At 34.4% G+C, this 13,661-nt stretch overlaps 2 protein-coding genes across 3 annotated transcripts in view; one reads left to right on the plus strand and one right to left on the minus strand.

Annotated features, from left to right (window-relative positions):
* The window catches only part of sn (fascin domain-containing protein singed), a 55,973-nt gene that overhangs the window by 15,236 nt on the left and 27,076 nt on the right, over window positions 1-13,661 (plus strand). For both annotated transcript variants that reach the window (XM_070650624.1, XM_070650625.1), the window contains exon 2: window positions 3,978-4,287. In XM_070650624.1, the coding sequence (XP_070506725.1) occupies window positions 4,086-4,287 (202 nt within the window). In that variant the 5' untranslated portion in view covers window positions 3,978-4,085. The remainder of the gene's footprint in view (window positions 1-3,977; window positions 4,288-13,661) is intronic.
* LOC139098419 (uncharacterized) lies at window positions 6,128-10,250 on the minus strand. Its single transcript, XM_070650623.1, has one exon. It carries the CDS (start codon window positions 9,530-9,532, stop codon window positions 7,619-7,621), a length of 1,914 nt encoding a protein of 637 aa, XP_070506724.1. The 5' UTR covers window positions 9,533-10,250; the 3' UTR covers window positions 6,128-7,618.

Consider the following 13,661-nt stretch of genomic DNA (forward strand, 5'->3'; position numbering starts at 1 on the left):
GTTAACAGCGGTTATTAAGAATTTTTAATTATATCACAATTTTACTATGTCAATGAGCTTTTTTATTGATATATTTTCTTTTTATTTGGCTCATATGGTTGAATAAGGTTACGTAAACCTTCTAAAGTAAAGAAATTAATTAAAATCAAAGAAAAAGAATAACTTTTAATGATTGATGAACTCCAAAATTAATTTTTCTATTGAAAATTCATAAACATCAAGGCGTTTGGTAATATATTTGGAAGCAATGCTGTTTTTTTGCACAAAAATGTGCGAAAGTTAAGAACACTCTCTTCGCAGCAATTTGGACCGAAATTTTCCTGATTTTTTAAAGGCAAGCAAGACGGAAATTGCCCTTTACTCCACGACAATGGCGAGATTTTGAAAAAAAAAATCTCAAAAATTTTTCAAAGGAGTCCTAGTCTAAGATATTCATCCAAAACTTGCATTTTCTTACAAAAGAAGAGAGATATCAGAAAGAAATTAAAACTTTTTTATTAAAAGCCTTCAAAATTTTCTCATTTGTAGCCTTTACATATAAAAATGCTGTTAACAGCGGTTAATTTTCAATAACCGCTGTTTTGCGTTAACCGCATTTTTAGGTAAAAAACCGCTGTTATGCTGTTAACGGTTAACCGCTGTCAGAAACCCTAGTAGTGCAATGTAGTAAGAGGTTTTGGTGTCTGGAATTGATAAATCAAGATCAGAACTCTAATTCGACTTCTATTTAGAAAGGAAAGTCAATTCCAATTGATTCAGCTCCAAAGAAGATACTAATCAACTTAGAGACTAGAGCTCTCCTGCGACATCAATGACGACGGCTCCATTAACGAGATACTCAGCGGAATTTTCAAGGCTCCACTAAACTCCGATTTAGCCAAATTTAATTTAAGTTCCATGGCAGAGCTTTCTTCAAGTCTAGTTGGATTCGGATGCTTTTTCGCTGTTCTAGTCACAATAACTCGGTTTGTGTGATTCGCGACATACAAATTTTGGGTAGGTACGTTGCATTGATATACCCTGGGTCATGCAGCGTGCAGAGATGGGAAAAACAAAACGTCCATTCGTGTCAATCGAAAATCAAGACTTTGTAAATTGTCAATTTGCCTAATCATAGTCCAAAAGCGTCTAAAGCTCTTCTAGATTTACTAAAAATGATTTATTTGAAAAATCCAGTACAACCTTATGGAAATGTCCTACTTTTAAGTACTCATAACCTCTAAATAACTCCAAAAATCCACTCCATGAAATACAAACAGTCATGATTTTTAATCTAAAAACTGCATCAGCAGTCTGAGTAACTGAGTAAAATAATAAACAACTTACAATCAGCTACAAATCAAACATTTAATTTCATTATTCACTTAACATCGCATCACATTCCAAGATATCTCTTTGATAAAAGAACTCACTCAATGTCCGTCAAGATGAGCATGGCAAGTGAATAAAATAGTTGAGTTCATTTTGTGCGATGAGAGAAAACTGATAGAAAAGATGAAACAATGCAGCAAAAGAAAAACCTGTTAATGTAACATAATAGCACAATGTAGCATTTACTGCATGCATACTTGACAATTAGTATCGTTGTCATTTGAATTATGTATGGAATGTAAAAAACTGACTTACTTTTGACTTTATAAAGTTGTCACCAATCATCTCGTTTATGATTTTATGAGCATATCAGAAGTAATGTCGATATCATGTAGACTGCATTTGTTTACTTACAGTCTAGCGATTATGAAAATTGCACAGGAACATTGAACTTTTGTCTACTTTTTTTTTTGCTATGTTATTAATCAAATTTAATTAAGTTGGATGTTTATTAATGGAAGAATGAAGAAATGTTTTTAATGAAGAAACTTTATTAAGACATGAAAATTGTTTTGGCTTCTTTTGTGCGTCTGCATTCTTGGAGGAATTAATTTTTATGTAAATTAGATTGAATTTTAATATTTTTTTGGAAATTTTTCATGGAATTTTTGGCAAATTTATGCAATTTAAGACTTTATTGAGATTCCAAGATCCACTCTTGAGCGACAAAGATTAAGAAGGCTGCTATAGAATTTTTAAGGCACCGCAGAACCTCTTTTATTGATGTCAAATGATAGCGGCCTATTTTTGGCAGCTATTTGGACGCCAAATGGATTTCTGACACCCATATGGACATTAAACGAATTGCTGGCAGTCATGTGGACAACAAACGGGTGTCTGGCAGGCATATGGACACCAAACAGATTTCTAGCAGCTATATAGACGACAAACAGATGCGGCTTACATTTGGTATTACTAAAAGAGTTTTAGAAGAGCCTAAAATGCTCCAGAGCCTACTTTAGTCATGTCGCTCGGGTTTATGATACTCATTGACCTTCGCCAAATCCTAATATAACATCCAAATCAATCCTTAAGTCCATGACTCTCAACACAACCAAAATCCAAACCAATTAAACACAAAATTTCTCATACAAAATTAAATTAACACTTTAAGAATTTATTACAATCTTGATATTCATATGTAAATGTCAAAATGTATCTCAACTATGCGAGAAACCGACAATTTTTTTTTTTTTTTTTGATTAATAAATGCAAGTTCCTCTTATTTTCAACAACAATGACAGCGGTGAATTAAGATAAAATTAATTACTTTACATTCAGTACACAACACAAACTGTTTATTAAATAAAACGGATGAGACAAGAGCTTAGCAGAAAATAAAGTTGCAAAGTGCAATAAAAAGGCAAATATAATGTAGCAGCTGTGGATTTGATAGGAGGTTGAAACAAAGAAAAGAACAGAAATGACAGACAGTTGTTGTACATAATTAAGAGACAGGTTCATATTACACTTTATGATTTTGACTTTGACTGGCAACAGCTATGCAATTTTAATCGTCATCAATTAGGCTTAGGAGATTAATTTCATGTAAATGCTACTGTTAATATGCCTTGATGATATAACGATGTGGGAGATTTTTTTTTTTTTTTTCATTGTGAATCACGCTATATTAAGATTGAATATGGTATGCGGTGGTTTACAGTGTGTATGGATTGGATATGATTTTTGGTTGGGGAATGAATGTTTGGGTGATCGATCAATGGGTTGGATGTAATTTTTGGTCAGAGAATGAATTGTTGGCTGATCAATTAATAGAAATGGCCCTAACAGAAAATGAGCATGCTCACAAAATTGAGTATACTTAAGACTATTGATTGAGCGCTCTCATTTAGTTGATCATGTTCTTTGGATGGTAAAGTGTGAAATTCCTTTAAGAATTGTTGATGGATATCTTATGGATGGTGACTACTGATAGTCAACTGATGAAGATTTTGAGGGTTTAGCTATTGTTCAACCCTAGATCAACCATTTTACACTGCTTAGAAATGGCTAAAAATTCAGTCTCAAGTCATCATGACTCTGGCTTTAAGTCAGTCTTGATAAAATCCAGCTTCAAGCCAGTGTAAAGTCAGTCTGAGGCCGAATTTTTCACCATTTCTGCGCCATGTGCTTTCCGAGTGTCATGTTGCCTTTATATCCAGACTTTCTCTAATTGTGTCTAATTATATTATGTCGATCAAGCCACAAACTGCCTTGTCATGCCTAGAAACTGTAGCTGCTGATGCAGGTTAACCCAGGAAATCTGCACCGTCAAGCTACTAATCTCGACAAACTAGCATGAAGTCTAAAAATTATCACATAATACATATTAATCTAATTAAAAAAGAAAGCATATCCCAATCCAATTAAACTGGACCTGATACATAACAATAAAAATTAAAAAATTAAAATAAATAGAAATAACAACTCTTGATGCAATTTGCGATTCAGTGAAAAAGTTAATATTATAATTAATTAACTGTCTAAGATCTCGTGCGCGCATGCGAGCAAGTGCACTCCTGATGATGATTATTTTTTTTTATATTAATAACGTACCATATGCATACAATTTCAAGTTGCAATGTTAATAATTTCTTTACTTCCAGGCATATTTATATCAATTTAACGAAGCGTATCTTGAAGAAAATATACAGCACAGTGTGAAATTTGAGATTTCAATTTCTAACCATAAAATAATAAATAAAAAGCTCATAATGATGATGAATGGAAGTCAAGATCACTCAAATGGTGATATTTTATCACAAAATCAACAAAAAGGATGGTGGACAATTGGTCTGATAAACGGTGCACATAAATACATGACAGCAGAGACATTTGGATTTAAGCTTAATGCCAACGGTGCGAGTCTTAAAAAGAAACAATTATGGACATTGGAACCATCATCAACCGGTGAAAGTGAGTAACAATTTTTTCTAATAATTATCGAACAATGCTCTTATCAAGCACCATGTGTGTGCTCATATTTATGGATTATGAATCTCTGATGGAAGATGAAAGAAAATCGTTTTATTTTTGCGGAAGTGACTTTTGTTTTTTAATTGCTTTCCAATTAAAAATACAATTTTTATCAGCACTTAAAAAATTTCGCTGTTGAAGAGAAACTTTAGAAAAATTTTAATTAGATTTAATTTCTTGTGTCAATGAACGTGAAACTTTGTGTCTAAATTTCTATTTTTTTGGGATGATTAGTGCGGGGATTAACAGTTTAGTTGTCGGATTAGGGTATCAATTTTTGAAGTAACATTAAGCCAGAGCTGAATGTCAACTAGGATTTTGTATGGAGAAGTCTGCTCGACTCTATCGAGATTTAGAGCTCTGCATTAAGCTAGTCTTCTAACATAGAAAAAGCATGATTTCATGGTCATGGTGCAGATTCAGATGACTTACTGACTTTCTTTGTTGACCATACACTCACTCAATTGACGTCTGAAACTGACTCTATTGCTGGTTGCCCAGAAAGACCACTACGGTACTTGAAATCAGTCTTTTGGCTCGTTACGAGGTTCACCTAATAGTTCTTGTAAACTTCGCTGATTTGTTCAAACTGAGTACATTTTAACAGCCATTATTCATAAAATTCGAACCCAAATTACTAAAAAATTGTCAAAAATTCTTCTTAGTATTGATATCTGTTCTAAAGTCATTTGGCCTTAGAAGACTCATTCAAGCCACATAGGCAAATTTCTCAAAATATAATTCAATCCTGCTCAATTCTTACTTATTTACTTCTCTGGCCATTCAGAACAACTGTGATTCCTCAGGCCTCGCTCAGGTGACGCCTTAAGCTGACTCATTCGCTGCGATTTCACTCAATATCATCATAAGTTAGGCCAGTGTTGTCCAATTTGTCGAATGCCACGACACATTTTGGTTAAAAGCTTTGAACAAATCCTCATACGGCATACGGTTCATGGCATTTTCTAGTGCCTAATCGCATACAAGTTGGACAAAACTACTTTAGACACAGAAATTTCTCAAAATATTGGGCAATTAATTTTCAACCTTGAATAACTTGTGAATTACCTCTTCAACAAGATGCTGAGCGAGAAATTTTTCAGCTCCTATTATCTTATAAACAGCATCTAAACAACAGCATTTTCCATTTAATCACCTTTCACTCTGAAATTTTTTCAAGTTCAAAATCATGCAGACATTCACCAAGTTCAACTAAGCATAAACAATTATGCAAATTTAGCTCACTGTGTCTTATTTTCTCCAAAAAAAAAAAATAATGTTTAACATGCTAAACATTCAGCCCGTTGATTAACAGACAGTTTAATGATTATCACATGCGTAACATTTATGGTGCGAGAAGTTTGAATTAAATTAACGAAATGTGCAGTCGTGTGTGGTTATAAAATGTGTCCATCATATGGCTTGAAGCTGAATTTGGAATTGAGATATTTTTGAGAGCAATGCGCTTACCAAAAATTATGACATGAATAAACATTCAAACTAGTTCCTTTATTGCGACTTGCTAAATTTTTCACATTCTGTTCCATTCCTTACATTTCAATATATCTGTGAATTTTAGATAGAATTCTGTATATGTGCTAAATTTATATATCCATTCCATAATACACATATTTTCATGTGCACGAACAAGAATTAATTTAATTTTAATTAACACACAAAATCAGAAAACTGTGAAATGTTGAATTGAATTAAATTCTTTTAAAATTTATTTCTTTTTTTTTTCATAAAATTTTCACATTTTCGTGAAATTTCCTGTTAAAGCTATATGTGTAAATTGATGATCATCTTTTCTAAAAATTATAACCATACAAAGACTTTATTATATATGACTTCGGGTCATTTGCGAATGATGGATTGTTCTCAATTTGAGAATGAGATTTATAGTTGCTACTATAATTTTTTATGTTTCTTTATGATCGCATTTTAATCTTCTTGTAATTTGTTGAAATAAGAGATTATAGCAGGGGTGAGGAACCTATTGTTTTTCGGGGTACTTCTTGGTGGTATGCCTCTATTGATGCAGTACACGACAAACGGTTCATGGAATTTTCTTACTAACTGTCATACTGGAATCATGCTCCGACTTCGAGCCTAGGTTATTACTATTCTTTCTCGAAATCTTGGTCTCGATGAATTTTCGGGATTGGGATCGGGATTAAAATTTTCGGGATTTCGCGATATTTTTCGGGATCGGGATTGAAATTTTCGAGATTTTTCGGGATCGGGAATCCCGGGGAATCCTGATCCCCATAGCGAGAAAGCATAACTTATCACAGAAGGCTTTCCATTTGACTCTATTGCTGGCCACATCACAAAGCGTGTACAAATTCTCTGTTTTGACATCTGATTGACATTTCCACATTTCTGTTCACACTTATGTGCTTAGAATGCTAGATCACACTAGAGTGCCGCGGCACACAGGTTGTTCACCACTGGATTAGAGATGAATGATCTAAGGCTGAAAATTGGGGAAAAATGCTGAATTTATGGCACATCCAAGTGACAAAGAAGTCAGATTATCAGTTTTTGGCAGTGATGGGCAACCTTTCTTGTGCCATGGCATACCTTGGTGGCAAGCCTTGACCAGAACCTTACATTTTATGAAGTTCATGGCATTTTTAATTTTTTGGCCGTCCCACTAATATACCGCGTCACACAATTCAGACAACACTGGCTTTGTCGGAATGTTTCTATAGGCTTGTCGTGCGTAACGGTCAGACGAAAATCGTAATCAATTCTTCATAGAATTAAAAGAAGCATGAAATTTATATTACAATATTGTAATGAAGTTTTATATTATTTATGACGATATTTTTCTATTATCGTGTCTTGTGATGCATTTAAGTGTCAAAGATTTGGTTGATGAGATTTGGGCAACAAATGAATTGAATTTTGGAATGGAACCAATTTAGATTTCTCTGTCAGAAACTTCGTCACGTCTCGTAACAGGGAAAGTGCTTGCTTTCATGGTACGGAACCACTACGGTACCTAAAAGCGGTATTATTGCTTATTATGGGACATAAATAAATGAGGGGGAATTCCATTAAATAGTCTTGATTCAGTATGCATAGCTTTTCACATGATTAATTACTTCTGTAAAGAATCAGCGTCATTTATTGCCGAAAAGTTCAAAAAGTTATCACATAACTTCATAGCCGTACATTGTAACAGTAACAAAATAATATTTACAAACTAATGATAAGCATATAAAGGTCATATAAGCACAAACATCCTCAATATGTTATAAATTTAACCATAAGATCGTCCGTTTGATGAGGCTGCACTTGCTGATGCATGACTTGCTGCATGTGTAACATGTGCATTGCTTGACGACGATGCAGAAGCAGATGCCGATGCAGATGATTGTGAGAATCCACTTGTAACTTTAAATAAGTCATTTCCGACACTCGTCGATCCGGTATAAGAATTGGCACTGGCACTTGAATGTGCATTATTATTGACTAACTTATGTAAATTTAATCCAACATTGTCAAGTGCACTCCAATCGGCTGTTCCATGTACAGTCGAATCAACAGGTTTTGAATCATGAACTGAATTTACATTTGCATTGCTCGTGCTGTGTGATGATGATGAAAAGCCATTTCCACTTCCACCATATGAATTTGAGTTTGCTGTATTGCCATGAGCATTTTGTGGATTATTTGAACCATGAGAATGCGGGCCATAGTTGCCACCAGTTGATAAGGATTCTGTGTTTGTAATAAAACCGCCTGCATTGTTGGCATTAGCATTTGAATTAAAACCACTGTTGCCATGAGTATTAACGTTTTTGCCAGCATCGTATGTATTGTGACCAGCACCGGAATTTTGATGATTTATGCCTGAGTCATGTTGACCGTATGATGAACCACCAAAACCGCCTCCAACTTGTACTGTGCCTGTATTTTTATGATTTGTGTTTGAATTTCCATATCCACTTCCAGAACTGCCTGCACTGTGACCATAACTGCCACCTGCTCCGGCATTTGATCCTCCTGAATTGGTTGGTCTGTAACTTCCTCCATTTGGAACGGAACCACCAAATCCACCTCCAACTTGATTTACTTCTGGATTTTCATTGCCAGTATTTCCATACCCACCTCCTGAATTACCAAAACTACCGGCTGAGCTACCTGATGATCCAAAACTTCCGGATACACTTCCTGACGAGCCGAAACTACCACCAGCACTTCCTGACGAGCCATATCCACCAGTATTTGGTCCAACATTTGTTGGTCCAGGATTCTTATTACCAGTACTTCCATAACTGCCTCCTGAATTGCCAAAGCTACCGCCTACGCTTCCTGATGAGCCAAAACTACCTCCTACGCTTCCTGACGAGCCATATCCACCGGGGTTTGATCCAACATTTGTTACTCCAGGACCTTTATTGCCAGTATTTCCATAGCTGCCTCCAGTATTGCTAAAACCACTTCCGGATGAGCCATATCCACCAGTATTTGATCCACCGACATTTGTTGCTCCAGGATTGTTATTGCCAGAATTTCCATAACCTCCTCCTGTATTGCCAACACTGTGACCAAAACTGCCACTTGAAGCAAAACTTCCTGCAGAGCTTGAACTTCCTGCATAATTAAATCCATTTGTGCTTGTGCCAGGTTTTGGTAAAGCACCTCCATTAGAATTATGATTTGGCACTGGTCCAAAATTTCCACCTCCTGTTCCAGCACCTGACCATCCATTTGAATTTGTTGCTGGCTTATACAAGGCGGATTGTGGATTGACATTTGCATTTCCATTATTTTCATTGCATGCATTACATCCAGGTGCGCCTCCATGTGGTTTTACATTATTGCCACCGCCATATGATCCACCTCCTGCACTAATTCCAACTCCACCTTGACTCCCTCCTTGAGCATTCCATCCAGCAAGTCCATGAAGTTTTTTCAATTTATGGTCAATAATGCTTGAGCCGATGCTATGAAGTATCTGTCCTGGCTTATATTTACTGAATCCTAAACTGAACTGCACATTTTGTTCGCCTTGACTATGTGTTGGAAAAACAATCGGTCCACCAGCATGTACATCCTTTTGATGTGATTCTGTCACAACTACCGATGATCCAATTGATCCTTTTCCACCATAAAACGTTTGATGTGAATATTGGATGGATATGAGCAATATTAATGCACAAAACTTCATTGTTCTCTCAAAAAATTTACACCTTATTGCAGTTCTACACACAATATCTAACTGATTCTTGACTCATTGATTAGTATGCCTTTTTAAAGGAAAAAGTTTGCATATGAAATTTTAGAAGCAGCACATCATTCCTCTTAGTAAATTGCAAATCGTGCATTGAAAAGTTAAGGTTGGGATTTTTGTGAGTTTAGGGGGAAATAAGGCGCATTTTTATTAAATGTTGTTGATCTGTTAGATTTGGGAGGTATTGGGTAGATTGCATGAATTTGCTAGAGTCAATAGTGACAACGGAAGCACTCATTAAATGACATTACTGCCTTTAGGTCCAAAGAAAGGCTTTAAGCTGTGATTCTGCTGCATATAATTCGAAAAAGGACAATTGAAAAATACCAACCTGCTGAGTCTCGAACCCATGACCGCAGGGTCGTCAGTGCACTAATCAGATACCCAAGTACTAACCCATTCCGCCACCTAGCCACTCCAACTCACACCAACACCAAACTGATCACTTATCACGCATTTCCAATAGTTCCCACGTTGCACCAGAAAATCTAACTGCTAAAATCTTTTAACAATGATGTAAATCACAAGAATTATTAACTTTCCTGTAAATACAAAGTCACAAAAGGTCAATTAATCACCATCATCAAATTAAATAGTTAATCATACACGATAATATATTTTTTTTTTTATTTTTAAAAGGAATTAAGTCACTAGAGAGAAAATAGCAACAATACAATAACAATTTTTATGCAGATAAAGCTCATTAGAATTACTCAACTAAATGATGAGACTTGAATAATTTTTTTTATTTATAAGTTGGAAGTGATGATGAATGTGCTTTAGGATGTCAGTTTGTCGGATACGTGACTCTTTTGTATTATAATTGAGAATGTTTTGTGGAACTTGGAATAGATTTTTAATTTTTCTCTACATGTCTATATGATAATGACTGACTTGATAAAGAATGGGGAATTCCTAATTATATTACATTTGATCAGTCTTTGATGAATCGAATGAGGTGTAAGAATGTTGAGTAAATCGATTCTGAGCAGCACAATTTAGTGACAAGAGCATTATCACGTAGTTTTGTCATCGTAAAGGGCATTTTTGGTCCATTTTATTTATGCTGTTTAATGAGTCTTGGATTGAGAATGAAGGCTTAGGTATGCTTCGTGCCACGCTCCCTAACAACCCCACGATAGATCAGTGGTAGAAGCATGTGTCCCGAAATTGTAGAATACGAGTTCGAATCCCACTCGGGCAATGTTCCGGTGAAGTGCATTTGTTGTCTAGAAACCTTAGAAGTAGTATGGTTCTGAACAGATTTTAATATTCTGAAAAAAATCTTGAAAATATTTAAATTCGGTGCATTGATCTTCTGCTGACTCGCAAACCAACTGTATTTTCATAACACGCATAAGCATTCTCATAAGCATCAAGTTCGATTCAAGTTATAAATAGAATAAATTTAACTAAAATTGATTTCAAATCAAGATTTGTTTCTGATTTGGCTTTGAAGTAGAACTTGAGGTAGACTCAGATTTATGTGGAATGTCCATTCGAATCGACTTTGAGCTTTGGTTTTGAGCTTTAGAATTCGCACCTCTTGTGGAAAAGATAACATTAGTTATTTCAGAAACAAGTTTGTGGCAAAATGATCTTGAGTATCACATATTCTTAACATTGTCACTTAAATGCCAGTGATGCATTCAGGAACATTTTTTTTTTGTTGATCTTTCCAAGTCCAATTCTTTTATACATCTGAAATATATGCACACAAGAAAAATTCTGGGTTATTCCCTCAGATGACATCAAAACTGCGCCGAATCCATTAACTCTGAACTCATCGTGACTTGATACAATCACGAAAGTTCAAGCTTTACTGGAAATTTTAATGATTAATCTGTTTATGTTTTGTTTAAAAAAAAAAGTCACAATTTTGTTGTTGTTTCCTGATTAATAAAATTTTATTCATAAGTAGTTGAAGAACAAGATAGGCAATTATCACTTAGCACCGAGCAGCACAGGTGTAATAGAGTGATAAGTTAGAGACTGTTGCGTCATTAAGGTGACTTATAAGAGCTAATCATTCCCTGAATTTAGAGTTGTTGTTTTTTAAAGTTAGAATCTAATTAAGTCTAGTCAATTTATATTTAAGTCGTTGAAATTGTCACTCTGCAGCCACATAAGTACTGTACTGCCCGGGAAAAAAATTAATTATATATTCACACACATGTACACATGCTACAAAACTTATTAAATATTTATACTACGTCTTTTTTTGACTTATTTACAACTTAAACAATAAAAAAGTACCAATGTTATGGATGAGTAATCACAACAACTCGACATTCAGCATATTGAATTTTAGTTCCATTTGGAAATGTGTGCATACCTGATGTAGCATTCGAACTCAAATTCCATGACATTCTTTTTGAATATTCAGCATTACATATTGCGTACAAACTAGTCATTACAGTTGGTTCTGTCGTCTGTAAATTAATATTCAACGGCTGTGATAAAGTGTTTGGTGTAAAAGATGCACTAAAGTCAATATCATCATCCTCATCATTTTCAGTGCTGTTATTAATATCAGTGATATAATTATCATCAGTTGTGCTTTTAATATTCTTAATTGTGCTAATACTATTCTCAGTTGTGCTATAGTCTATCACCTTATTTGCATCTATATTGTCGTCCGGAAAGTGAATTATATCCGTATTGGGTGAATAGACTGGACCTTGAAAAACCAATCTATCAATACGTTTTAATTTATGTGCATCGTTATTTGACGTCATAACTTTGGGAAATCCCGTTGACTTTCGAATGAGCGGTTTCTCATCGACATTCCAAGAATTTAATTGCCTTGGTGCTGAAATAAAAAGTCAGGTATAAAATGTTTAATTGTTATTTGAGGTCAAAATGTGAGTTTAATGACCTTGCAAAAAATTTCGATGGTTTTCTAATTTGCTAGCCGGATTTGAAATTTTGGGAGAGTTTGAGGTTGACATACTTGAAGTTGACTTGAATTTACTGGACTTGACTCAAAACTAGTCGACTCGAGTCAATTCAAACCAAGTCAAATCGACTCAATTCAAACCAAATCGACTCGACTCGATTCAAACTAAGTCAACTCGACTCGACTCAATCTTAGTCGACATTGAGTCAAATTGACTTCAAGCTCAAGGATCAAGAGGTCTAGAACTTAATTTTGAGAGCATCTGATGATATTTTGTAGTTTTTGAATGCAAATGCCATCCATTTAAATCACAATAGAGTAAGATCAGTGTCTAAATTTGCAAATAAATGACGAACCTCACTTCTGGACAGCCTTACTCAATATGCTCTTATTTAATAGATCTCTAAAATCAGAACTAATTAAAATTCAAACAATATTTGATTTTTGAATATCATCGTAAAATATTTAATTAGCATTTAAGTCTCTTGTGACTTAACTCTAGTTTGGAAACTTTATTTTCGTCATGCTTAACTTCTGTATGAGACACATGAATTTCTAGTTTAGTAATTACACCATTAATGCTCAGTAAAACCTGACTGTAATTTTTGCAAGGTATGACAATTATCACAATTAATTACCAGCACTTATAAGATCCATTAAAAAACAAATTATAATCAATTTAGACTTGTTCATTCTCACGAAAACTTTTAACTTCTGACTATGTCGCTCATTGGCACACTAAAGAATATTTTGGTCGATAAATTTTTATAGATGCACAGAATTTCCAAAAACGCCTCTTGAGTTTTTAAAATGTAAATTTTGTATGCTAATTCTTAGAAATTTTCAATAACCGGTAAACGCCAATAATATTATTGCCTGTGTTGCTCCTGAAGCAATTGAATGAAGACTAAAAATTTCAAATCTGTACACGGCAGTTTTTTTTCACACAATCAAAATCGCATAATACATTTTCAGCGTCAATTAATACTGCTCATAGGGTTTCTGAAGTTTTTCTTTTATATTTCATACTTATTCGTATTATATTTAAATTAATACAGTGGTAAATTCTCGCAATCAATGGGATATACCCAATGTTACGATTATAAGATGTGTCTGTTGACTTTGAGGTCAAATTTATATTTCAAAATATTGAGATTATCTAGCCAA

Source organism: Chironomus tepperi, unplaced genomic scaffold (genome assembly GCF_022539635.2).
Source record: "Chironomus tepperi strain 1889 unplaced genomic scaffold, CSIRO-AGI_Ctep_v1 contig_445, whole genome shotgun sequence".
NCBI lineage: Eukaryota > Metazoa > Arthropoda > Insecta > Diptera > Chironomidae > Chironomus > Chironomus tepperi.

Excerpts from the sequence above, each read along its gene's own strand:
- LOC139098419 (XM_070650623.1), bottom strand. The coding sequence starts at position 9,532 with ATGAAGTTTTGTGCATTAATATTGCTCATATCCATCCAATATTCACAT.